General features: G+C 40.7%; 1 protein-coding gene across 2 annotated transcripts; it reads right to left on the reverse strand.

The window, feature by feature from the left end:
* Positions 1 to 203: 203 nt before the first annotated feature.
* On the reverse strand, positions 204 to 27506 carry LOC119396677 (glutaminase liver isoform, mitochondrial). 2 transcript variants are annotated; one of them, XM_037663978.2, is made up of 17 exons: positions 27097 to 27506; positions 24809 to 24899; positions 24551 to 24687; positions 22301 to 22430; positions 19931 to 20010; positions 18308 to 18471; positions 17500 to 17570; positions 16648 to 16680; positions 16522 to 16580; positions 15571 to 15688; positions 14843 to 15019; positions 13786 to 13917; positions 12464 to 12618; positions 10331 to 10471; positions 7890 to 8106; positions 6386 to 6454; positions 204 to 2960 (listed from the first exon to the last, which is right to left on the reverse strand). In XM_037663978.2, exons 1-16 carry the CDS (start codon positions 27333 to 27335, stop codon positions 6425 to 6427), a joined length of 1974 nt encoding a protein of 657 aa, XP_037519906.1. In that variant the 5' UTR covers positions 27336 to 27506; the 3' UTR covers positions 204 to 2960; positions 6386 to 6424. The 2 variants fall into 2 exon arrangements, with proteins under 2 accessions (XP_037519906.1, XP_037519905.1); XM_037663977.2 differs by having other exon boundaries at positions 204 to 6454.
* Positions 27507 to 27693: the final 187 nt, after the last annotated feature.

Below are 27693 nucleotides of genomic sequence, written 5' to 3' on the forward strand. Positions count from 1 at the left end.
TTCCGCTTGGCAAAATGCTGTTGAGACGTATATAAAATTGACCAGGATTTTCATTGGTAAATCATGTTAGAACCAGTGAAAAAGTATGTTCTATTCTAGAAGTGTTTGTTAAAACTGAAGTGGTGTTGTGAATAGCAGTTGCACTGCCAATGGAAAAAGTATCTCCAAAAAACACTGTGATATGTTTTGTATGACCATGCTCATTTTAATAACAGGCAGACAGTCATCTTCAAAGACTGACCTTGGGTGTTTCATAATCAGATGCTTTGCAATGCTAGCTGGGAAACAGCTGCGAGACACAAGTGCAACAATCACATAATGAAAACACTGCGTTTTCCATCCTTCACAACACATTCTATAGACATCACATTTATAGCAAAGCAACATCTGCACAGCTGATGAAAAAGTCCTTAGAATTTTTATGCACAAAACAGCAGGCACCAGTGTTCCATCACTCTGAAAGACTTGTCACACTATATCACGACACCATGATTATAATCGCGCTTATGCAACAGATAATGGGGCTGTATTTTGGAAAGAAAACTTATGGGGACACCACTTTGTGACCAACAGGTTGCAACAGCAAGCGTTAACGTAAGAAATTGGGAGATTGTAAGTGTTCTGCCACATACCTTCATACCATACAAAGCTTGTTATTGGGGTGGGCCACAAGAGTGGGGCACTTTCACCACATGGAAGTTGAAATTTGCGCATTAATTTATTGACGCAGAACTACTCAATGCAATGCCTGGGCTATAGCAAAGAACACCATGGTTCATTTTAAGTTTAAAATGTACTTAAATCTAAGCATGCTTGAGTTTCCACATTCCACCTCCACCATAATGCATCTGCGGAATCGTGACCTTGCGCTCACCACCATGGCCGCTATGCGAATCATGCAGGTAAAAGTTAAATTGTCACCAAAAGCAATTGCTCCAAAATATGGCCCCACATTATTGCAACTAGCAAAAGGCTTTCCTTCCAACATGTCAAATACAGGTTGGGCAAATAAGGGCCGACTCTAGTTGTGCTGAACGACAAAGAAATGAAATTATAACAGATGAAGACGCCATCACATGATACATAACTTGCCTTATCATATTACTCATTAATTCTGATGCACATAAACTGAAGGGATTGCTGTTAATTTATCTAACGAGGAGGTTCTATGACACGTTTGCAAACAGCTTCCTGACTCTTCACACTTCATACATTAGTTTGAAACAAAACACCATTTCAGGAGCACTTGTACCCCAATTGGAGTGTATTTTATACACCAAAAATAAAGGGGTCACACAACACCTTTTCTTCAAAAGCAAAACACACTAGAGTGCAATGCCTTTAAAATGAACATATTCTCTCAGAAATTGTTTAAAAGAGCACGTTTCCTGTCTGTTAGAGTGGCGCATATAGCAATGTTCTACCTATAGCTCCTTTAGCTATAACGACAATTAAAATGCCTAATTTAGAAATTTTTGTTAAAAAAATAAACAATAAAGGAGAGTCAACCTATATTTGAGCATGTTACAATACTGTCAACAAAGCAGCTCAGCACATAGGTATTTAGTCAAGCTGCACATCCTACACAAGGCATTACACTCTTCACACACCATTCGCAACACTTTCCTTCACCATATAAAAGCTTATCAAAAAGCATGCTTGCACCACCAGTCAGTCAAAGAAATGCTAAGTGCAGACTATCAGAACGAGACGGACAAACTGGATGCTGTGCTTCTCACCTTGCTCAAATTGCTGATCAAAGAATATGACAAGGTGTCGTACATCATTTCTACGGTATTCATTGTTGTGCTTGTTGTTTATGAATCAATAAGTTAAATTATACGGTACAGTAAATGTAAAAATCAGATCAAACATTGAACAAAATTAAAACCAAATGACTGCAAAATTCTAGTGCAAGTATAGAATCTCTTCAAGCGTACAGTTTCCTACAAAGTTTACGAGAGGGAGAACTGGTGCCATAATCATTTAGCTATCATGGGAGTGATGTTTAATAGATACATTTGGCTGATGCTCATGCTTGTGACTTCGGATTTCCTGGCAGCATTATTTATTACACTTTACTTTCCTCGATTTCTAAGCAATCATAGTTTTATAAACACAGTGGGACAATAAAACTCTGCACACATAACATATAATTGGTTGGTTTGAAGTGTACCATTTTGTAAAAATACTTTGTTGATCAAGTTAAAAATTCATAAGGCTGTTTTAATCCAGATGGATAAAGTTTAGGCAAATCTGTACAATACCCATCTTTCTTTCGCACACTGATTTCCATACTGCCAGAATTGCCTCTAGTAATCTTTTTGGGAAACTCAACATACTGCAATTTAATTGTACAAAACATCACTCTACGTCTGTAAGGGGAACGTTCACAGGTACAAAAGTCACATAATTGTTTGATAAACACAACCTAAAAACAAGTGGCAACAAGGAAAAATTTTTATGTACATAATGTAATGCTAACGTATTAAAATATATAATGCCAAAAGGGCATTGGCACGAGACTAGTAGAAAATAGAGAAGAATGAAAGCAACATGTTAACGTCGCCTACACAGTCCAAGCAATAAGAAGGCATTGCAAATAAAAACATAAATGTGAAGAAATGGCGCAATAACACAGTGCACTAGAGCATGCATTGTTTCTTTTTCTTTTTCTAGCCAACACAACGGTGTTATCAGCATAAGTACGTCTACACGAATCTGCGAGAACAAATTGTATCCCAGAATATTGTGTGTAGCTTAGTGGCATTATACTGGTTTGCGTGAAAGGTATCAAAAGGGATATACATAAATGGGAAACACCAAGTTGGATTATAGACTAGCTGGGTTGTGTGAGTTCATTCCAGAGTGGTGCCTTTTGTGAAGCACGTTGTGGATTTAGCAGGCAACGTCGTGGCATCAAAGCACTTTGGCTCTTGGACCGAACAGTAGGTGGATATCTGTTGCAGTGAAATGTGACAAAAATTAAAGACTGAACTCAATCCCACCTTGCGCGAGTAAACACACTTCTCAAGTTTCTTTCAGCTGAGGCAACAATGCGGCCACCATGCTGCAAAGCCAATTAGTAGTGCTCTTTTGCTTACAGCGGAAAATAAACAGAAGTTCTTCCATAAGCACTTAATACAGAATGTTGCTTTTATAATGAAAACTTGAATAAATTTGCACCCTGGCAGAACCACTGCCACTTTTCATTTAATTTTCCCACAAATTCGCACTCCGTGGTGCCTTTTGTTTAAAATTGCAGTAGATGCAGTGCTTGCTCTCTTGCTTTATGCAGAAAATAGGTGCTACTAGTACATATTTGCCACAAATTCCGAACTAATAACATAGAATTCATCAATGAAGGGAAGGTGACGCTGTCGGTCTTCCAAAGAATAAAAATCTCACTACATTCCTGTCTCACTGTGGCAGGGTTTCAGATGGCACCATGTTGATTTATCCGAGTATATTAGCTTTTTTTTTTTCTGGTCTCAGTGCAGACAGTGTTCATTTCTGACTTACTTGGAATGGTGTGGGCAAAGCACTGCACCAAAATAGTATTAAGCAAAATCCACTGTGAGCGCCACTTATGTACATAATACCGTTGTCATACGGGCATTTTTGATTGCAATCGGGGTGGCCAGTTCGGATTAGGCTCTATCCGAATCAGGTGCTGCTACACGGTCACTTTTAATTGCAATCAGGCCCAATCATGTTCTGGGAGCCAGACTGCAATTTGGCCAGCATGTGCCAAGCTTGATCTGGATTAGCTTGGACCAAGTACTAGCAGCAACCATTGTTGATTGCGATCAAGAAATCCAATTGAGACCGGACCTGATCGTGACCACAAGTGCCCTTGGGGCACTGGTACAACTTTAGTGTGAATGATCCTGCAATTTAACTGGAAAACTACCCGTAGCGTGCAAGACGGAAGTTCTGGCAAAGAAAAGATGGATGCTTGATGTGAGGAGAAGTTGTTAAAAAGAAATGTAGCTGGAGCCAAACTCCTGCTGCCTTTGTAAACTTGTCTGCCAAAGACAACATTTGGTTGAAACATTGACTCCAGTGGCATCCCTTGTTCAACAACTTGTCATTAGAGTCATTATATGTGTACCGAACTTCACTTACCGATGCAACGTGTAGCATATACGTGGCACAGGTGAGTGAACCAAAACAGGCAAGTAACATTGGAACTGAAGTAATCAGTGATAACGTAGCTCAGTACTGTGAAAATGATCAGTGGCCCTTTTGTAAATCAGAGGTTCCATTGCATACGGTGAAAAAAAAAAGGTGGTTTGCCAGCAAGAAAAGAAAAAACTTAAATCTTCCTCCAGAATTTCTTGCCTGCACAATGGCACCAATGATGTCATTTCCTGATGTTATGTGTTTCACAAAATTTACTTATGCTGCACTCTACACACAAGAAAGTCTGTGAAAAATGCCAGGTTAAGTTTGTACCTATTTTCAAATGTCACGTAACCTTTCTTATATTACAAGCAATTAACTGGCCTCACTGAAATGCCATCAGAAAATGCCTTGAAACTGTCGAGCTAAGCTCGAAGCCATGCCTAGTCTCTTGTGAGTTATTTCCAATTGTGGCATGATCTCCAGTCTACAACTATTACACATTTAATATTCCAAAGCTTATGATAGTATACTCCCATAGTGCTGTTTTACACTCTTGCTTTTGCTTATTAAATGCAGATTGTGACAAGAACAATGCCTGCTAAACATTGCACACAATGGGATGAAATTCATAGCCCATAAAGTGGCTCATTGTATCGTTATATCCTGGGAGATCCAGTAAAGCTGTTAGATTTAATCACCTCAATAATTAATTATATCAAAGGTGCTCAAAATTAGGATGTCAAACATTTTTTAAAAAATTCTTGCCAAAATTGAGGAAATCCAGAAGTACACAGCCACCATGACAACAATTTTCATAAACGTAGCACTTTGCATTAACAATGCACACTAGGTTCACTAAGCTGTTGTCTACACTATCAACATGCATAAGATCACAGAACTATATGTATTGGACCTGAGATTTTCATCCCTTTCACGGTAACTAGATGTTTCAATGGCACCTATGCCACAGAAAAGATAAACAAAACATCATGTGGCATTTTCATTGCTGACTTTCACATGTACACAAAATTTTGATCACTGTGTAAGCAACACTGAATAGCTCATGCATTAAACACAGCAGAAGGATAGTAGTGTGAATTAAGAACACATACAGTACACACAATGTATGTGTGTTCTGCATCTGCCCCATCGCATACCTGCAGGTTGAGGTTAGGAAGGGCAAAAGCGTGCAATGGCCTGTCATGAGCTCCGCTACTCTGATTTTGATCCCTGCAGAGGCTGCTTTCGTGTAGTGCACGACTGGCCAAAATATCAAAAAGTGCTATTGATGGAGCCATTACACAGGTGGCCTATAGTTAACTGCAGCAAATAGAGCATTATTTTTCTATGGTTTCTTGCATCTTTAAGTCCGTAACTACAGAGCCAAAAGATATGTGCATTACTGTGTGCCATGGCCTCCAAGGCCAAGCAACATGCCACAAATGTAGGCGTAGATTGCATATTTGCTATTGCAGTTGCTCCAGAGACAAAGCTATAAAAACAGGTTCTGAAACCGTTCCTTTTCAGCTTGAAAGTGGCAGCCATTTTTCAGCTGGGTGTTAATCGGGCGTTTCGGTTGCAGAATGCTTCTTGTTCCGTCTCTAACAAGAGTGCCATCTATGCAGCTTTTGCAAAGGTGGTACTTAGCACGGTGATGTTACAGCCAGCCTGGTAGCTCTGTACTGTCTTAACCAATTAAAACAGATCTATTAAATACCTTCTCTGGTAGATACTACAATTCCGCTACATCAGCTGGCTTACTAGATTAGAGACACCACTCACAAGACAAATCGCAGAGCCTCGTTAAGTCATAAACAAAATCTCACTAACTTCCGCCGCAATTAATTACTTTCAAGCACATGCCCAGGCTTCAAAGTCGAACCCTGACAGTAATGAAGTAATGTCAATTTCACATACACCATTCTTAGCATCAGCTTCGAGAACTAAGTCTTCAAGATCTGTGTCGAAGTGCATTACTGATGCAACAGCTAACACTTAACAGCCATGTCAAAAGTTAATCGTGTTAATTGGCCCAACCGTTTTCACCATTTCAGCCAGTAGGCACATGCGACGACTTTAATCGAGACAGTCGTTGCAGGCATCAGAAGCAGAATAGCGGAGCGGGGAAAGTTGCCGAGAAAGTCGATGTTTGCACTAGTCTTCCCAGTGGGAAAAGTTACAGCTGTGACTGGGCAGGCATCCTACGAAGTTAGTAAGAAGTAATTTCTGAGAGAGGATGCACAGCCTCAAAACTTACACCACTAAGATCCCTGCCGATGCGGGCTGGACGTGCCATTCACCTTTTGCCCTTAAAAGCAGCAATGTCCTAGTGAAGGGAAACAAGGGAAAAAACCAGCTCACTTTTAGTGACCGTGTGACTAGAATATAAAAGAGAGACGGTCGCATAACATTTCGTTCTACCTGAACTATCTTTCTTTCTGCTTCTTTGGATGCACATATGGGTGCAGAAAAATTTCAATGCCTTAAACGAAAATACATTTCAAAAGTCTCTCCCAAGAAGTGAATGGGGTTTTCGTTGAGAATAGCAACAATGAGAATTTTGTCACATATGCACATGTAAACAAAGGAAGAAAAAGATGTTAGTGTAAAATATAAATTAAGATAAAAGCCCTGGTAAGCTATCATAACTACACAGCATAAACATCTTTAACAGCAGCAGCTGGTAAATTAGATCGCACCAAATAACTGGCTCTTAGCCAGTCAAGGGTCACATAAAATTTGTTCATCAGCCAACAAAAGTGCAGAGGCCGTCTCGAAATAAAATTAAGCTCTATCCATGCGTCAAAAGCAAGACAAGATGGAGTTCTAGGTAATGGTGGAGTATAATGTTGTGGCAACAAGTTAAAAAAAAACAGCAACAAAACAAAAAAATTGGCGAAGCTAGCACTAAGTCTGCGGCTTGTGAAATATCACTCATGTGATCACTTGCAAGCCCTGCACGTTCAGAGCATTGTCAAAATGCTCAGCATGAATGGACTTTTTCTTATGTCGCTTGGCAGCCACAAACTCTCACTCAACGATGCCACAACCCTGAATAATCCCATAAATACAACATCTCACAAGACACCTGCCAGTATAAAACATCCCCAGCACTTAGCACAGGAGGAAATCGACGCTACTAGCTAAGAGGCAAGCCAAGGGGCCTTCAGAAAAGCATACTTGTAGCAGCATGCATGAAGTGCACACCAGTCCTGCTGTCAATGCACTGCGTATATTGATGAGGGATTGCAGTAGAGAGAAGCACTGTAACGTGGCTCACACTTCAGAATATGTAATGTGAACTGAAATAAATAAATAGACAAATGAATATGTGCGAGAGTGTGCTCACCAGTGCAAGAAGTACAAAATATAAAAGAGGGCTTGATTGAAGATTTGGTCACTAAATTCTCACGCAATTCATCAAAAGAACACCAAGGGATTCGACAGCAAATGGACACAAAGCAAGCGCGTTCTAAAGACGCGCACACCGGGAAAGAAAGGGTGCATATTAAATTGTGCAATCTCCGATAAGGTCTACAGTGTATCACAGGAATTGGTGATTGTGCCTAAAGTAATGCCTAATTACGTCTGCGCAGATAGTCAAGTCTCGCACCACGACGAAATGAGGAAGGGAAAAGAGTAGCTCTGTCAGGACACACGCGATTGGCAGCAGTCCTGGAACATTGGAGCAATATCTCCTCATTGAACAACGTGGAATGGAACGTTTCCGTGGTTCATTTGCGCAGGATTGGAATATTTACGGGACGGCTGGTGCCATCGGCTGCGGCAGCCTTGGGAGCCGATGGCGGGACGTCAGTGGTGTCGGTGCTATCCTGCGGCGACGGCACCTGCTGCGGCTGATGGTTGGGGACAGGTGTCGCTGATACGGACAAAGAAGGTGCCTCCCACTTGGCGAGATAGTCAGCCACGGCTGCGTGGCCAAACTGCCGCGCGTCGTCCAGAGGGGTGTGGCCCCACCTACAAGAGCAGCCAAGCAGGGAGAGATGGAAGCATTCAGAAAATGTGCATAAATATATCCAAACACTATGCACAGACACACGTGTACACATTTACACACATGCAAAAGGAAACAAATTTCACAGTCCTCCACTTTGGCTTAGGGCAGCACGCATCAAAAACAAGGATGAAACGGATGCATAAAGATAGACGAAGATGTAAGCGCTGAACTTCAACTCGCTTGTTTTTTATGAGTGCTGCCATAAGCTATCATGAGACAACTAGCCCGCTAGTCTTAAGGGGGGACATGGTGTGTGGAGGTATTTTCTGTATCTTATGTCCAAACCTGATGAAATTAAATATACTTGTTTGGTTTTTCATGCTGATTTCAAATATACAACAATTTTTCTTGTAAGCAAACTGGTTTACGAGATACACAAAGCTGCCTCTCTATTGTTTCCGGAGACAATAGGAGAAAAGCCATTCAACAGAAAGTGAATATTATCAGATAGCTAGATACTACTATATGCAATAAGTGCAACGCTGCAAACAGTTTTCAGATCAGATCATAACTAGTCATTCTACAGATGATCGAAATTCAATGTTTGTACCATGACTACCGTAAAGAAAAAACAAAATCAATTTTTAAAAATCTATGAGCAGAAAATTAGAATTCTGCTCTCAGCACTTTGTGATACACAGCTTGGGCTTTATGTTAAAAAAGTAATTACAGCTGTAGCTGTTCTAGATCAAAATAAATGACCCAAAAACATTTAACGTTCAGCTCGTACTCGTTGCACAGATCTAAACTGCAGATGAAATACTGATCTTATAAGACTTCTCTTAGGCTTTACATGCGAAATAATAGCTGTAGATGTCAATAATATAATTTAAAAAACACTTTTTTCTTTGACGATTTTTTGGTCTCCACAAGCCATGTCCCCCCTTAAGCAGCCTCTACTTCAATTCTCAAGCTGCATTTGACTCGGATAACAGACTCGAACCTGTTTATATATAAGCTGTTTATATATATAGATATGACTCGAGGCTGTTTATGCTACATATGACTCGGATAAAAGGTGATACTAAGTTCAGATTATTAAGTCTCCCGAAGATTCCAACAAGATCTTGCACCTCCTGTGGGTCTGCACCAATACGAGTCAGCTGTACTATGCGGCAAATAAGCAAGGGCTTACAGAGACAGAAAAAACGTATCTTTTTTAAAGGTTAATGGTTCTGAGCTGTGCTTCTCAAGTGTGATGTTATCTGAAAGAAGGTTGCACCTTGCACCATTTTGCTGAAGTGAATGTGCAGAAAGCCTATACAAGTACATGACATGAAGTGTATAGTTGGCATTCTTACATAGCATAGATGTAGGGTGACCAAGCCCAGCAAACTGATCATATTGTGCTGTATTCATAATGCTGTTTTGAAAACTGAACATAATGTGACAGTAGTTTGAAGATTAAGTTGAAACTATGGAAAAAAAAGGGTGTTATTGTTGATAGCACAATTACCTATCATTAAATTTGTACTGCCATTTTGATATTGTCGACCAGGTGCATTCTTATGGTACATTTTGTTTTAGTTCACCATGAGCTAAGTTGCATAAGACATGCCGGTTCTATTGGTAGCACAGCAAATTTGACCATTACTGTTACTTCCATGCATGCCAGTTACACCTGAGGCACTTTATTGAAGAGACATTTAATTAGAAACGCACGTCAAACATTAGGTCTTGAAGCCTGTTTATTTGTATTGCAAAATCCAGGAGCAAACTACCACTCTCTTTTAGTACTAACCTCCTACATAAGGGAAAACAAAAATAACTCTTCCCAAATTTGTTCGGTGATTGCAGAGCATTTTGAGAAGCAAGAAACAAGTGCAACTGATGGGAGAAGTGTATCGGTAACATTGTAACATTGTATGACAATGTTACAATGCCATAAATCAGTCGTTTAGATGCACACAATATGAAAAGAGTATCTGCAGTCTGAACTAGGAATACATTTATGCGTTGTAATGTACCCACTTTCTTCATCCCAAATAAGCACAAGTAATTAGTTTGTATAAACTAGCACATTGTAAACGTAAAGCCACGTCTCGTGATTGCTAGCTACCACATGTAAAGAGAACACGGCAGTTTCAGCTTGCTCAGAGGTTGCCGCACAGTGATTTACCTAAAGGTGAAATACGAAAATATAGCGGGATAGCCGTGCAGGTAATGTTTCACTGGCAATCATACCTGTCCCTGACATTGGCGTCCACACCGCAGATTTTGAGTAAAAACTCGACGCACTCCAGGTGGCCCTCAGCAGCGGCCAGGTGAAGGGCTGTGCGGCCATCGTAGTCGCTCAGCCCCATATCCATTCCCGACAGGTAATGGCTGCACAGACAACAAAGCATGCTTCACGCAACACGAAGCATGACTCCACTCTTGCCCCATTAGACGCTCGGCCAGTAATCTGGCCTCAGGGCCTCACATTGTTTCCCACACTCTCTACATTCAATGAGCAACACCGCACATTTCACCACTGGTATCTTCGTGATTATCATTTGTTTTGTGTATACATAATGGCGATGCAGATAAAGCTTTGCAACAGATGTTTCCTCTCTCTCTTAATCCATGGGCTCACAAAAGTACATTCCTGAAAAGGAGCAGAACTGCCACAGGAGAAAATCTATTGGCTGTTATATATGACACCAACAAATCTATCCTGAAAGGGCTATTTTGAAAGGCACAAGTAAAGGTACATAACACTCTATTCACATGTGCCAGGTGTCCAATTGCACTGCGAAGAAAAGCAAGAAATAAGGCTACAACAAGCAACCACTGCATGAATAAAATGTAACAGCATGAAAACAGCCAATGGTTCCCAACACGCGAAATGCTGGCTTGTCTGATCACGGCTTAGAGAAAAGGCTTGGCCTGGATTATACGTACCTGCTTGACAAAAGAAAAACCAAGGAACTCAGAATTTGCTGAACCAAGAAATTTGCTTAATTCTGCAACACTTTCTTAATGCGAAACAAGCAAATACAGTGCTTTTCTTGCAGACTATTTTGCTTACGAACAAGTTAATGCAAATAAAGTTTTATCTACAGGCTATCCCTGCATTCACTGATAAAGTTTCAACTAGAGCTGTGCGAATAGCAAAATTTTGGGTGCGAAGCCAATTCGAATAATAAAGATTGAGTTCGAATCGAATCAAATAATTGTCGAATAATTTTCGAATATTTCTCAAACATTTTTCGAATTCTTCGAAGTGAACTTACAGAAAAAAGTTGCAGAGAATCCCCAAGTATGTTCTTATGAGATAGCAACATGAAAGTGTTTCTTTTTGCTAGGTTGATGAAGCGCTGGCAGGGTGGTGTTTCATAGTTGTCTTATCATTAATGAGGCAATGTAGAGCCGAATTGTATTTATGTACATGATTTGCTGCAACCAAAGTGTTGCTGACAACACTTTACACGTGGTAGGCAAAGATGCCATTTCCTCAGCCTCTCCTCCTCTTTCAACTTCTGTGGAAGTCCAACTGATGTGGCGGACAAGGGTGTGCTCCCTTCAAGTCTGGAGTTCCAAATCTGCCTCGTAGACGTCGATATATAAGAACATCTGAAATTTTGGATGCTAAAAAGCTTTGGCTTCCAATTTTTCGGACTTCCTGCTCAAATTTCAGGTCTAAAACAGCATTAATTGAGCCCCCGCCTTTGCCACATCTTACATCTCCATGTTGGAACCAGCGTTTTCTTGAGTGAGTACATTTGCGACCGTAGCAGGGCTTGAAAGGCAGCTTTTCCGCAATACTGGGGTGTGATGAGGTGAAGCATATTGAAAATCTAGGGACCACTTCCAATCGGACGTTGACTGTCTCTTGGCAAAGTTCGACCGTAACGGAGCTTGAAAGGCAGCTTTGCCACAATACCTGGATATGATGAGGTGAAGCATACTGAAAATCTAGGGACCACTTGCAATCGGACGTTGTCTCTTCGCAAAGTTCGACCGTAACGGAGCTTGAAAGGCAGCTTTGCCGCAATACGAGAGTGTAATGAGGTGAAGCATATTAAAAATCTGAAGGGGTCACTTTTAATTGGACGTTGACTGTATTTGTTTTTGGGAAATTCGAATAGTTCGAATAGTAAAATTCCAGTGCGAATCGAATCAAATGGCAAACACTATTCGAAAAATATTCGAAATTTTGAATATTCGCACACCCCTAGTTTCAACACATCTGCTGAAACCGATTTTCTGAAGTTTAACATGACTTACCAACAAATTTACAGTGAGCATACCCATTAGCTCACAGCTACTTTCGATCAACTGCTTTCAACCTCTGAGGTGAGCACATAACAGAGAGAGTGATTTGATAGAACTTGCCGACGCATGGCAGTGACATCCCCGCTGGCAGCACTGAAGAGCAGGTTGACAACCTTGAGGCCCTTGGTCTCATACTTTTGCCGCCGCGGGTCTTTCTTCTGCGTCATGTGACGCAGGTTGTCATAGTGATGGAAGCTGAACACCCGAGTCAGTTCCTGCAATAGGACCCATCAGTTCAGGACAACTACATCTGCAGCTGAATCTATGCTGAATCAACTACAGCTGAATGTCTAAGAGGCACTACACTATAAGAAAGGACTATACATTCTCAGGTGGGGACACAGCCCATGATTTCCAATGAAGTACGTGTAACATAGGCTATAAGATAATAGGCTAAGAGGAAAGTCGTAACATGGAGTTCCAGCTGTCTCTGTAGTGGCTAGCAATTGCACTGCTAGTGGCATCATGCACAGGCTTGCTTGCTTCTCTTCAAGATGTGTGATGGTTGGGCACAAAGAGGAGTGAGTAAGGTGATAAAGGCAAGGCTTGTTTGTAAGCTAGAAGCCATATTAACCTGCTTCATACTTGCAACCAAGATATCTCTTCACTCTTCTATAAACTAGTAGGTGAATTCTCTAGGCTTGTGAAAATATTCGAGCACTTCGAATATTCGAACGAATATTACAGTATTCAAATTCGCTTCGATACTAATCTAAATTATCCGAAATTTCGAAGTATCCGAAATGAACGAATAGGTGTATATTAGTCCACATGTAACTCTCCTGTAAAAGTGGTTTCACTGCTGTGGAGCGAGTGCTGCACCATGAATACACCTTTCCAGAAAAAATCTGCACTGCCACGAAGCCCCACTTCAAGGTTAAATAAACATATTACCTTCGCATCGATTCATCATTTTTTAAGGTGAAGAGCTTGTTATACCGGCCCATATGCTCTAAGTATAGTAAATTTTAGAACGTAACATATTTTACAGGTTATCACTTGCATTGCACCGAGAGTCAAATCCTGCTACTATTCGAAGTTGCTTCTACTTTCTTTGACCCAAAAAGAATTACATTTGCACATGCCTTTTTTGAATTTAAAAAAGATACTGTGCAGGTTAGTTGGGTCATGACAAATATGCTCATTTTTCTTTATAATATGTGATATATACTATTTGAATTCTATTTGAAATTATTTGACCAAATCACTATTTGCTTCGAATTCACTTTGGACCTCAAATTTACTATTCGCACAAGCCTAGAATTCTTCATAGACAGACCTTTAAAACTGCCAGCTAATTAAGAAAATTCCAAAGTAAGTGCAATTACGTGGAACTTCAGATTTACTCCTTTGTAAGACGCACCAAAACAGAAAAGGCTCACCTCGCAGAACTGCACTCCTCGGACAGAGTTTCCGTAAACGTCTAGAGGGGGCGACCAGAGACAGATTCCCATCACGTTGGGCACCACCACCATTGTACAGCCTGAAACGCCAGACTTGGCTGGCAAGCCAACCTGCATAATTTCAACAACACAGGACGCTCAGTTCAGATTGCTGCGTGTGAAGACATATTAAAAATTCTTGCACTTTTGCTCATTACAATTCCTGTAAAATCTATTAGATGTCTCCTTGCTTTGAAAAAGATAAGGTAGCCACTCATTTTTTTAAAAAAGGAAACTATACAAACACACAAACACAAGTTACCTGCGTGTCGGGTGGCACAGTTAAGAGTTCACACCGAATGAGTAATTTATGTGGCTCAGTACAATCTAATCGATGTGCGCTTCTTCAACTTCAGACTCTTACTAGCCAATCAAGCACCAAACTCTCGCTTTTAAAAATCATTTCTACGGAAGTCACCATTCAAACTGGTAGCTTCCGATGGAGTCTGGCTAGCTGTTTCCAAGGCTATCCCGTAAGGCCAGAGCAAAACATCACACCAGCAACATATTACCGTTGGTGCTGACTCTAGCGGCTGCCATCTGTGTGTAGTGTACGTAGTGGTTAGCAGCCCAGCCGCCAAAACTGTCCAAAATTCAAAATTAAGAGTGCAGAACTAGAAAACATGGATGCTATGTTTTCAGGTACTATTGTATATGTCACCACAAAATGCAGTACTAATGAAAACTGGCTGTACTCATAGTCATTTGCACGCCCCACAAGAGGTTATGCGGCAACTGCTCCATTTTTTATGTTACAGAGTTCTCAACTTATATAACATTCCCAGTTTTCTAAATTTGGAACCAATATGAGAACCTAATTCTGCACAATATCAGCACCTAATTAAAATTCTGTTGCCATCATTGACTCGAAATTAACATTTTTTTATGCATATAAAATTCCATTGAACTTTTTTTCTCGGTGGCTATGTAAAAATTCCTGCAATTTACGAGTATTTAATGGAGAAACCAGAGTTTGTTTCAGTCGAAGGCAACCTACCTTGAAGGCGTACTGGCCAGAATAATCGTACATTCCGCATGAATGCATAAGTGACAGGACATCCCGGCAGGACACCCCATTCATAATCTGGTGGCCCGTGACAGGGCAGATGCCACCATTTGCCAACGTTGATGCCATAACGCTCACTGACTGGCAATTAACTTCGAGAGAGCACAGCTGCAAATAAGCATGAATACCAAGCATGCATCAGTTGATGAAGTACGCAGCATCTTGCATGTTTCACGAGCTTAACCAATATCACAACTTGAAAGCCTAAGCACAGGAAAGCAATACATGAACATTGCTTTGTATTGTCTATGCTGCTGTTTGTTTCATATATAAATACATCACACCATGTAGCCAAAAGTGCACCCAAAACAGATTGCAAAGGTAAACAGCAAACATTTGTAGGTGCATTGTTTGGGACAAGGCTGAAACACCAAAACACTTGGAAACAAATTTTGTTAATAATACCTGGGGTTTAACGTCCCAAAACCACGATATGATTATGAGGAACGCCATAGCGGAGGGCTCCGGAAATTTCGACCATCTGGTGTTCTTTAACGTGCACTGACATCGCACAGTATATAGGCCTCTGCCATTTCGCCTCCATCGAAATGCGACCACCACAAACAAGTTTTGCTCATGCAACAAGAGGGATCCAAGCTTTTCAGTGTTTTTAAGAAACTCGTACTCCTAGCACTACACTTTAAAATTTTCTTTTATACCTGAAAGTAGAAGTCCATGGTTTCCTTGAGGTTGACCCTCTCTGGAAAGCACTTGTTTTCCTTCATGTAGAATCCTATGGCATAGTTTCTGTCGGCTGCTTCTCTCTCCGAAAGAAATCTTAAAATGAGAAGCAACATACCCTGTGTTTTAAGCCATTGCATGCACCATACCTACTTAAACCACAGTCACAAAGTTAAAGAATCAAAAGGTGGCACTTTCTCAAGTGCTAGAAAGAACAACCTCATGGCTCTCATTGGCTACAAGAATGTGTAACTCAATCACCAGGATAAAAAGATTAATAAGCAGTCTGCTTTCAGATGGCAACTTTTTAGCCAACTGTTTGGCTAAAACAGTTGGTTTAGCCAGCTGTTTTCAACTTGATCTTGCCATGCAGTCTACTGGCATCCTTCATGCTGTGACCTTAAAGTTGATTTGAACTCTCTGACGTTAGTCTTTCTTCTGAACTATCGCTAGAAATGGCAGTGTAATATGGAGTGGTAGTGGGCTCAAACACTGCGACAATAATCTTTGATTTTTATAACAAAGAAGATGAAGGGAGGAGGTCATGCTAGCTGCAAGAAGCATCACCAATGCATTGTGCAAGGTACGTACTAACCTCCATTATTTGAAATCTACCTCTGCAGCTTGCTTGCCCTCATACTCATATATAGCTGCTTTTAACCACTGGTCACGTTCCAGCATAAATCAATGCTACCTCAAGAACTTTCTCTGGTCACTTAACTGAACCACAAACACTCCAAAGTGCAGTTGTGTGAAATGACTTAAAATTTTTAAAGCATTAAAAATACAGTATTACTGCTGTCCCTATACCTCTCCGATTTTTTTTCACTGTCAAACAACTTGTACAACTTGCTTTAACCATTACTGCAACTAGTGCTATAAATTACTCATACAAAACTTTTACAGATCATAAAAATACCATTCCTTACATGGCGTTGTTGAAGCCGAGATACTCTCCTCCAGATACTGCTTTGTAGTACTGGAGCATCTGAAAAAGCCACATGCAAAGTGTCAGTGGGGGAGCTACTACAAAACTGAATAGTGCTAATACTTACCCAGTCAAATTTTTCGGATGTCCTCATCTCAGGCTGCAAATGAAATCCAAACAAAATGATCAGTCCTGATAATATGCATGAGATTTTCTTTTTCTTAAATGTGACAAGCAAACTCTGCCAATACAAGCTCAACTTAAGCAAAGAGTGCTAATGAACTGCTTTGAGCATCCACTGCAGTCACAAATGTCACCAAGGAACATGCATACTTGACAGGCAATGAACTGGCAGAAAAGTTAACAACAAGCCTTAATAATGATGCTGTGTGCTTGGCCCTAATTAAAATGCATAAACCAAGGCTGTTGTCTTCTCCTTAATAATTGGCTTTATGGAGAGAAGCTAACATCACCAGTTATTTTCATTAACATTTATAGTTGAAACATTTGTGCATATATCTTTTTGGCTAGGCCTTATGGGGCAATGATGCATAATGTGGTATGATGACCACCTTGCACTGTTTAATGCGCATCTAAATCTAAACAATCTTAAATTCTAATTTCACTGTGTGCGGCATTCATATGGGTACCTGACTGTTGCAATGACAGTGGAAGGTATGGTTACAATTGAAGAGTTGGAAACAATCAATTGGAATTGTACCTGGGTCCTCTGATTGCAGAATCATGATTCAAACAGTAATGTTGCCCATCAGGACATGCTGGATGTCTGCATGTACTAAGAAAATGCAATGCCTCGCAACACACTGTGTCGTATATGTTCACTGCGCATGCTCAATACTAGCAGTTGCGTAGTCCATTAAAGGATACATTTTTGAGAGCTAACCTTGAGTTACAATGCCCAAAGGCTAGAAGACAAATTTGGTCTCATCTGTGCTACGATGTGGAAGGCCAGCCTCACCTCTATGAGATAGAGGAGCAGCGAAGCGACGACAATGGCACCAGCATTCACCATGGGATTGTGAGGCTTTTCTGAAATATGCAAGGATGAGTCAACCACCACCATCTTGTCTTTTTCTTTACTTTACATACATGCACAAAGTGCGACAAAGTATTTTTCAACCAAGTGGTCACTTACTCTCTGCCCTATTTATCACAAGGCAAACAACACACTCAAGGGAAAAAAAAATGAAAGAAAAAAATAATAAGAAAGCTCAAAAGCGTGTTGCTAACAGTGGCAGGGTAAAGTGACGACGACATCAGCCAGAGATATCGTTGTCCATATGTGGCTACATTTAATTGACATGTCGGTGCTTACATCACATTCTGGCACCTACACGATTAGCTCTTCAACACCTAAAGCTGTTTGAGAAATTTTAGACAGTAACTAGGTGGACCAAATTACCCCAGACTGTGATGCTATATATGACATGTTTTATCACGTCGAAGCATTTTACCGATTACTAGAGTGTTTGAAAATTTCTTACTTAGCAGAAAGATTTAAGACAAGCCTATATGTGTTAAAGTGGCATATGAAAAAGGGTTAATGATAGGCTGCATGCGTCCCTCCCAGCTGTGGTATGTACAAGATACCGCAGGTAATCTTCACCGCAAAGCCTGATTAAATAGAAGGCGCGGAGTTTTCTTAGTCCACTATCAAATGAAGCTACATTTTCTCTAATTACATGCTTTAGAGAATGGGTATAGCAGAGTGCTGAACAGCCCATTACAATTTTCAAAAATATTAAATTGGAGGAAAGGAGCCGTACTGTTGTAATCGAGGACAAGTTCATTGAACATCCTGCCGCTCGGCTCCTGGCCAACATATTGGTGGACAGCATCTGAGCCGAGTTCGGTTAGTGCGATGGCATAGTTGATGGGTTTGCCAGATGACTGGATCGTGAATGGAATCTCTGTGTCTCCTATTGAGAACCTGAAAATGCCAATCAAGGAAACGGGAGAGAATAAGAGACGGCTGTGTAAAGCCCCATGGTGCCAAATAAAACGAGGCTGACAGACAAATATAGCTGTTTCTTACGACACCTAAGATGGAGATCTTTGTTAGAGTATTCAGCAGACTTTTTTGACAGACATGAGATATGACACATACAAGTGCTGTAAAAAATGTCTGCGCTAAACACACTAAGAAATACGCTGCACAAATGAGGTAAAATTCAACACTTGCAGAGGCTTCTTAGTTAGCACAGCACTGAACAGCATGCACTTCATACATTGTGTGCTGTGCATGTGTTTCACTTTATGCACAGCATTGAAGTGAAATTTCAATATAGAATATGGCAGGTGGGGAAGAGCTGTCGCTATAAGCACAGTTTTTAGGGGCGAAGCTCCTTAAGACCTAGCTTTGTCCGCCGTCCACGTCCGTCACGGTACACGAAACCAAAGCCGAAATTGGAAAAAGAAATAGCTGTGAAAAAAAAAAAAAATACATGAGAGGGCGCATTGAAAAAAAAAAAACGCATCTGTGGAAAAAAAACACACGAGAGGGTGCAGCGAAAACCGAACAAAAATCGAAACTGAATAAAAAATAAATAAAACATCTGTGAAAAAAAAATACACGAGAGGGCGCTGCAGTGCACGCCCTCCCACAACGGAGAACACGCTGCAATAAAACTATCCAAAAGAACCGTCATCGTGACAGTATAACTGGTTCCGAATCTCTCCTGAGGCAACGTAGAAAAGTACATCGATCTAGCAATGAGTGATTATGAAACAAAGTACAAGAACGACCCCTTTGTGCTAGTTGGTGACTTTAACGTTGACATCACTGACAACGACTGGCTTGTGCAGTATATGACGTCTCAATACGCGCTACAATGCATTTCGTATGACTGTAAACGGCCAACAACCATCAGCGGGACATGCATAGATCTTGTCTTTGCCAACTTCAGGTTAGATCCGATCGAAGAACCATTGGCTCTACATTTCACAGATCATATAAAATGGTGATAATGAGAGGAAAACGGAATCCAGAACTCAACACGACATACGTATTATGACCAATAAAGTTTATATACTCTACACACGTGTTGTCACTCATTTACATGATGAAGATTGGGCAATGTCACGGGAGATTCACAGTTACCGAACAATCCGAGCTTCGCCCCACTTTTTATCATGCACTTCGTGGATATGCGTGGATTTTTTATATAAGCAGCAAGCATTAAAATCCAGCTCATGCACACAAGTTCATGTCTTCTTCTACTGAACGTGAGTACTAGTTCATATTGAATGCCAGTGATGTTACAATACATGTATATCCAGGAGCGACAAGCCTATGCATCCTTTCACGGCACACTAAAGTCAATGCAGATAAACAAATGCTAGTATGCCATCAAAATGAATGCATAAATAGTGAATGAGAGATTGCCGACCTTTGGCCGTCCACAGTACAGATGCTCACTCCCCAATAGTCTGGATTGTACTTGGCCAGTTGGGGAATGTATGAAGCCACCTGTTAATGAGATAGGCGATAACGGTCATGCACAGATAGAAAAGCTACTTGCAAAACAGGAACTGATCAAAAGTGAGATGAACGAGACCAAGTATAATAAGATGAGTGCTTAATTAGTATTAGTAACGTGGCATTAACCAACATGGCATTAGCTTCTTGTAATTATATGTAATTTTACGTAACACCTCCACAGATTACATGGTGTCAAGTTGACAACTGCTGTTTGCCCACTTGTAAAACTTTATGATATATTACAATGTCAACAAATGACATAAAACCGGGCTACAGGGCTCTTCTGACCCAAGATAAAACTGGTTAGGGGAAAACTTCAGTTTATTTTCTTCATATACATGTGAAACGCAGAAACGTTTTTGTCTGACGACTACTGCACCAGTATGCATTACATTTGTTGCATTTGAGAGAGAAAGTTATATTGCAATGACTAGTAAAATAAATAATAATTTATGACCTGAAATAAAAAAATATATTCCAGAAAAATGGTAAGTCTGAATAGAACTAAAGTATGAAGTGTAGAGATATGTAACTGTGCACCAAAAACAAATATTGGAGTTCTGAAAGGTGTATCTGTTAGAGCATTCCAAGTGGAGAAATTTAACATATAAATTTATATCTTAAGACATATTTTTGCAATCCTTACAAGGGTTTTTCAGAAGTCCTATTCACAAATTAGTGGTGCATTTTAGAGCAGTGTATCACACATAATTGTTTTTTCACTTTTATGCACATTATTAGTTGCAGTTCACAGAATTTTTTTCAACTTTGTAATTTCTGCCAATGTTTCCCTATGAAATGGTGATCTATTACCTACTCCTATGTAACAGCCACTCGATTCTAGCTTCTTCTTTTAAGTGGAACAAACCATATCAAAATCGGTGCAGTGGTTGCCAACATAAGCCACTTCTCATTCCCATGTATTCAGATAGGAGCGCTAGAGTTGAGGCTTCCTCTCAGCAGCTAACAAGTAATTTAGTACACAGAGATGTCATCTATAGGTCACACAGTCGCACGCAGCACAGTTTGGTTCAGACACTACCATCTCTTTCATTTTTTCCGATACAAAATAAATAAGGATGTAAAAAAACTGGGATGGACATTTCTGTTCAAAACATGATGGGAACTAGCGCAAAAAAGTGAGAACAGTGCATCAATTGCACAACAGCCACAATAACATTTCATTTTAACAATAACAACCATATTTTGAACACTCGTTTATTTTGGCAAAGGCAGTTTTGCATTTTTCGAAAGCAAGATCTATTCTAATGCATTCGTGAAAGGAAACTTTGGCCAGTCAAATATAGCATGTCTTTACCCTAACCATAAAAACATGCAGCAGTTTTTCTGGAATGTCTACATTACAGCCCCGCTGATAAATTTTGCGATGGAAATGGAAATCTTGCTATGTGGATGGAAATGGAAGAAGTAATAAGTATTATACTAGACCAGGCAAGTGCGAATATTCGAGCACTTCGAATATTCGAACAAATATTACAGTATTCAAACTCGCTTCGACACAAATTTAAATTATTCAAAATTTAGAAGTATTCGAAATGAATGAATAAGCGTATATTAGACCACATAACATGCCCCTGCAAAAGTGGTTTCACTGCAGCGTAGGAGTGCTATGCCATGAAAACACCTGTCCAAAAAAAAGTTCGCACTGCCACAAAGCCCCACTTCAAGGTTAAATGAACATATTACCCTCATATCAATTAATTATTTTTTATGTTTAAAGGCTTGTTATAAGGGCTTATCTGCAATAAGAATATGAAATTTTAAACGCAACGTATTTTACTGGTTATCACTAGCATCCTACTGAAATTCAGATCCTGCTACTATCCAAAGTTGCTTCCACTTTACTACAAATCAAAGAAGTGACATTCACACATGCCTTGTTTCAATCTTTAAAAATATTGTGCAGGTTAGTTTGGTCATGACAAATATGCTCATTTTTCTTTATAATATGCGATATATACTATTCGAACTATTCAATTCGAAATTATTTGACCAAATCACTATTCGCCTCGAATTCGCTTCGAACCTAAAATTTACTGTTTGCACATCCCTATACGAGACACACGAGAAGTAATAAATATTATACCAGATACTTGTAACAGAATTTCAATGTTACCCATGATGAACATATAAACTCAGGAACTGTATGAACAAGGCCTGCATCAGTGAAGTTATACTGTGTTTGTTATTCCGTCCAGAAGCTTACACCTAACAAATGCTGAAATGTTTCCACTGAGGTCCATTGACATTTACGAACCTTTCCGCCGGTGTTCACTTTGCACTTCCAGTAGAAGTCCTCAACATAGCGAATAAAGTCTTGAAAATCAGGAATCACAAACTGGTGGCGCAGGGCTCGGGTGATGAGAACTATGTTCTCTCGGATCACTCTGCACCAAAGTAAAAAAAATTAGAAAGCGAAATAAATACCAGAAAAGTATGGCTGTAAGAGGCAACCCTTTTCTGTTTGGCAAAGGCAGTCATGTCCCATTTGTGAATATTTAAATTAGGGTAAAAAAGATTTTGCAGATCCAATGCACATGTTGGAACCATTGTGAGGAGCATCTTTGATACAGGGGTTACTGAAATGTTGTAAAACTAAATGCAACACTATCATTTTAAAAATTGTCACCCATGCAATATGCAATCTAATGCATTTTATGTTTATGCACAGTACTGACCACAACCTCGATGTATTCAATGTTTATGCTTCTGTGCTATCCCACTCAAAGCCTAATCAAAGATGCAAACAGCAGTTAATGCAAATGCACGTAGTGAGTACATCATATCATAAGGACGCAAATGATGTGTATAGAGGGCAGAATGGCAAGGATATATGTTTGTTGAAAGACATATGTGAGGTCGGCCATTGGTTTATATTTATTGCGATAACAATCATATGGACACTCTTGACGGGTTCTTGCTGTTGTTGTCATGTCCTGTATAAAGTCCAAATTGATAACATCCCCCCGTGCTTCGTATGTTCTACCGCGGGCAAAAGCGTGCGAGCGAGGACGACGAACGCGACTGAAGCAGAGATCAAATGAGCCGGCCCATCTCCGTCGCTCGAAGGGCACTTGTGATAACATCACCCCGCTTGGGGGTCCTGCTCATCTTGAACAAGCATGAAAAGACGTGAAGTGGAGCCGGTGGGGGGTCGCCTGAGCAGCAACATTGAACTTTGATTCTAAGGGTGCTGGCGTGATCGCTATCTCGACAGCCATCAGCGGGCAGCTCGTATATCCTTCTACGTGCTGCGCTCTCAACGCGATGAGACTGTGCAGAAAGAGCATCTCTCCCTGCAGCGGCCGTATTCTCTTACACCAGCGTATTGTAGAGTTACGCGTGATCATATCCAAAAGAGTTAGCTGGCAGCCTCAATTCGAATTAACATTACAATTTGTTGCTATCGCATTCATTGCTTTGCCCTTGCGGTGAAACTGTGACTTTATTTTATTTAATCCAAAAACACTTAAAGGCCAACTCCGGTGATTTTTCGAGCTCGATGGATCTCAATGAAATTCGCTGGGTACGTTCCTTTGCACGTTTCCGTCATTTATGCCAAATTACAGGCTTGAGACATGCGGAGATTGTTTGCAAATGAATTTTAAAGATTGTCTGCAAACGCCCTCCTGGCTTCCCACAATTACTGGCAACATTGCGTCTGTGACGTCAGTATTGGTAAGGCGGTGGAAGTGACGCAGCCGAGGGCACCGCTAACTTCGGCGCTTCGGCCGCTACAGCGAGAGTCTGCTGTGCACAAGGCGACAGACAGCGTTGGTTTGGCCGGCGCTTCGCTGGTCGTCCCGGCTGTCACAGTTTTCATACTCCGCGCCGGCGTCACCGGCATGCCTTGCACGATTTCCGGTTCGTTCGTAACAACATCTACGTCATACGTAGACAGTACACTCGGTTGGGTTTCGGTTTCGGTGTTGCGCTTTTTTGCTTATTTAAAATTATTCTCCAATTTGCCGAGTATTTCTGCTATCGGGCCCGTAACAGGAGCATCTCAGGAACATAAAAGCACCATTACTTTGACATGGCCAAAAAATCGCCGGAGTTGGCCTTTAAATGGTTCAACATCCGAAATGCCAACCTCTGAAATTAATGAGTATGGGATGAAGTAAAGTTTAGGGGAAAACTCGGAGTGCATTGCAACGTGCTCGGAGCTTCCCCTAAGTGTAAAACAACCTGTACATGGCAGTGAAAGAAATCTGTTTCTGTCTACTAATCAGAATATACCCACATTCTCTCAAAGTCAATGTATGAGTGCACTTGCAGCTACTGCATTACCCCACTGATTTGAAATGACATACAAATGTTACAAAGATTTATGAACGACTCCAACCAGACATGGCACATCTTTTAGCCTCAAGCCATTCAGTACAAACAGCAGAAGACCATGTTGTGAGTCTCAAGATCACAAATAGGGCAGCGTTCACTTTTACAAAAGGAAAAAAAAAAGGCACTACAAGGGATCCATCAGAGAGTATCAATACTTTGTACATACTGTGCAAACGTTTCCCTGTTCAGAGCGAGCGACTCAAGTGAACGGACGGGTGATTTCTCTTTGTGAACATTTCTCAAGTTCTGCATCATTTCCTTGAGACGCGGATCATTCTTCCACAGCCCAGTTGTGAACAATGCCTGGAAACAACAGACCAAAACATTGAATCACGAAAAATTACACTCAGAGTTAACGCTTTAGGTACACGTAAGCAGTGGTTAGTGGAATATCAACAGCTGGTGAACAAAAACTGATACTCACATTTAAGAATTTCCCTACGCAGACCGTGTCATCTGCATCCTTGAACATATCAAACAGAAGGTCCTCCACATTCACAGGACCATTCTCACATCTGCAATTAGTGGCAATGTTATACTTCTGTAGTACCCTAATTCCTTCACAAAAATCTCTGAGAATCTTTAAAGCATTTGAATTCGATGACTCTATTAAAATCGTGAGGCAAAATAGGACTCCAACAAATACCACTTAAAGCCAGGGTGTACACAAGCGTTTTGCAGCTTGTCTTTACCGCTTCCGTTGAGCAGTGGCAAAGAAAAAAAACTACAATCATTAACAGGCTCGTCAGAGAGCCCTCTGCTTACACTTTGGGTCTAGTTCACTTGTGTGTGAATTGTTGCTACAAACAACCAATTTACTGAAAGTGCTATCAGGCTTTTATGGCCACCGTTCCATCAGCAATCGTGAAGGATAGCTTTTTGCTTCATAGAATGAACTTGTGCATGTGCTTTGAGCTTTTGGTTCAATTTTCTAATAAAAAAAAAAGCAGCTGATTGACAACATACTGAATGATTTAATTAATGCATAATTGTGAGAACTCACTATAATATGCACAAAATATCAAATTTTACCAACCTGGGTCTTATTTTTTTCTGTTCGGTATTCCATTGCATTTGAGTAAAATAACATAACTTCTACATAGTCATTCACTGTTATCAAAATTCCACACTGAAGGGGATATGTTGATGCGAGAAATGTTATCCAGAAGTCACTGGACTAAACTGGCATTGGAAAGGGACAATATGATTAAACGCACTTCTTTCAAAAGGCTGATAACGTAAGAGGGACTAGATAATAAACTTACTGGTTCACTCAATGAGACGCAAATATTCATAAGGATTACGGCAGATTAAAACTTAGGAACCAAGTGGAAGCAAGGCGGATCAAGCCCTTTGAAATAATTTTCAGGGTTAGGGACACATTTACCTGATTACATCAAGCACCATGCATACTCAAATGCAAGAGCATTTGTTTTGCACACAGACAAATACATAAGTACTTTCAAAGCAAACTAAGGAAGAGCTGAATGCAGCACACATGACCTCCTGTAACCCCCCCCCCCCCCCTCATGCTTGCGCCATTAAATGACATTTGTTTTGACGGAATGGATGGCTAACAGTGCACTTGCGTCATGGCCTTCACACACAATCTTACCCAATCGTAAGAGCCTTAATTTAGTTCATTGGTCTGTTCTTATTTCTTGAATAGATAATACAACTGATTGGCATCCATTGCCACATACGTGGCTGCATGCCAACATTCTATAAATGCAAGGCCCTCTTAGTATGCGAAAAGCAATTACAAAGAAATACGAACGAGCAGCCCCAGCAATGTACATGCACTGTCAGTCATTGTTACCCCGCACCGCTTTTAAAATGTAAAGCAGGCTGATCGTGGAAGAGTATGTTGTTCTTAGATGTTTAATATTCATACTTTCCGGGGTGTCATTGCTTGTAAAGCGGCTGTGCACTTGAAACCAATAACCTTTCTTTTAAACTCTATGAGGCAAAACAATTAGGATACTACACTCATATGACATGCAGGTCAAATAGCGCATATGACAGCCTGCCATAGTCGACGCAAACAAGCTGGAGGAGAGAATTCACAGGTGCACTGTCCGTCATATATCCTGAAATGTGCAGGCAGCTACATGATCAAAACCAGTGCTCACATACACGACTGCTGTGAATCAAATGGATGCAAATTATTATACATCATGCCATGCAACTAAAATTCGCGTCTAAGAAAAAATAAAATATGTGTACAATTACAAACTTTCGCAGTATTGTTAATGGAGAGTACTGACATATCTGAATTAAATATTATGTTTCGCTTCGGATTTATATCCTTGCAAATATGTGGATAAGTACACAGCGCAAGCGCGAACGGTTATGGCATAAATTAGTTCTGCAGGAAAGTCCACTATCAGGCATACAACACTGCAAAAAAGCCGACTTATAGGATAACGTGCTGTTTTTGCAGCTGTTTACTCCCACGACACCTACAACGATTAATTAGCTATCAGAAAATATAAATTATGCTACCCAGGCCCAGTCTTTTATCATCGGCACCAGACCTGAATATCTCCAACTGTTAAAAGACGCTGTCTTTTAATTGGCACGCAGCTATAGATCAAAAGAAAGATCGGCTGAGAATAAATGAAAGTTGACTTATATCACTGCGCTGCGGCCTGCCCTGTTATGAAACGCAGCTCCAACGACATACCTTGTCTAAACCACAAGAAAACTTACTTATCGAAAGGTTTCTCCTTGTCTCGGTGAAACTCTTCGGCCGGTACGAACACTCGATTCGCATGGGATGTAGTTTCCAGCGATGCGTAACGATTGAAAAAGCGAGCGGGCTGCTGCTTGGTTGCTTGCGGCTGCAGGAGCCGTGTCGTAGTAGGACACACCTTAGGAGCACGCCTGTGGTAGCCCACAACCCTTCCTAATCTGCGAATCATGTCCCGGGTGGATCGGTGCAGAGCCATTTACTTCGAGCGTGGCTCCAACGACCCGCGAAAGCGATGAGGTGCGAGACGGCGAGTCTTTGTTGACGGATCTCCGCGATGTTGGAGCCGATAAGAGAACCACGCTTGTGCGCTGCATGCGCTATTTGCGTGGGCAGCCCCGTTAAATTCTCGCGAATAAAAATAAAACAAACTCGCAAAACGAAAACCCAATGGGCGTGCCGTCGGGCCGCTGACGCTAATTTTGGAGAAGGGCCCCGGTTGACGATTATTTGGGTCAATGGTCGCTGCCTCTATGCGATTTGTATTCGGCGATGTAGTTATTTCTAGTGCTAAATAACAATTCGGTTCTTTGAGCACAACTTGAAAATTTTATATT

The sequence above is a fragment of the Rhipicephalus sanguineus genome, chromosome 6 (genome assembly GCF_013339695.2).
Source record: "Rhipicephalus sanguineus isolate Rsan-2018 chromosome 6, BIME_Rsan_1.4, whole genome shotgun sequence".
In the NCBI taxonomy this organism is placed as follows: Eukaryota; Metazoa; Arthropoda; class Arachnida; order Ixodida; family Ixodidae; genus Rhipicephalus; species Rhipicephalus sanguineus.

Bases quoted from the DNA above. Each gene is read 5' to 3' on its own strand.
- LOC119396677 (XM_037663978.2), bottom strand. From the start codon at position 27,335: ATGGCTCTGCACCGATCCACCCGGGACATGATTCGCAGATTAGGAAGG. The intron at 17,571-18,307 runs GTACGGCTCCTT...TGCATATTTCAG, and splicing joins ACTTGTCCTCGATTACAACA to AAAAGCCTCACAATCCCATG. The intron at 10,472-12,463 runs GCAAGTTCTATC...TTGTCTGTGCAG, and splicing joins GATGTCACTGCCATGCGTCG to CCATTACCTGTCGGGAATGG.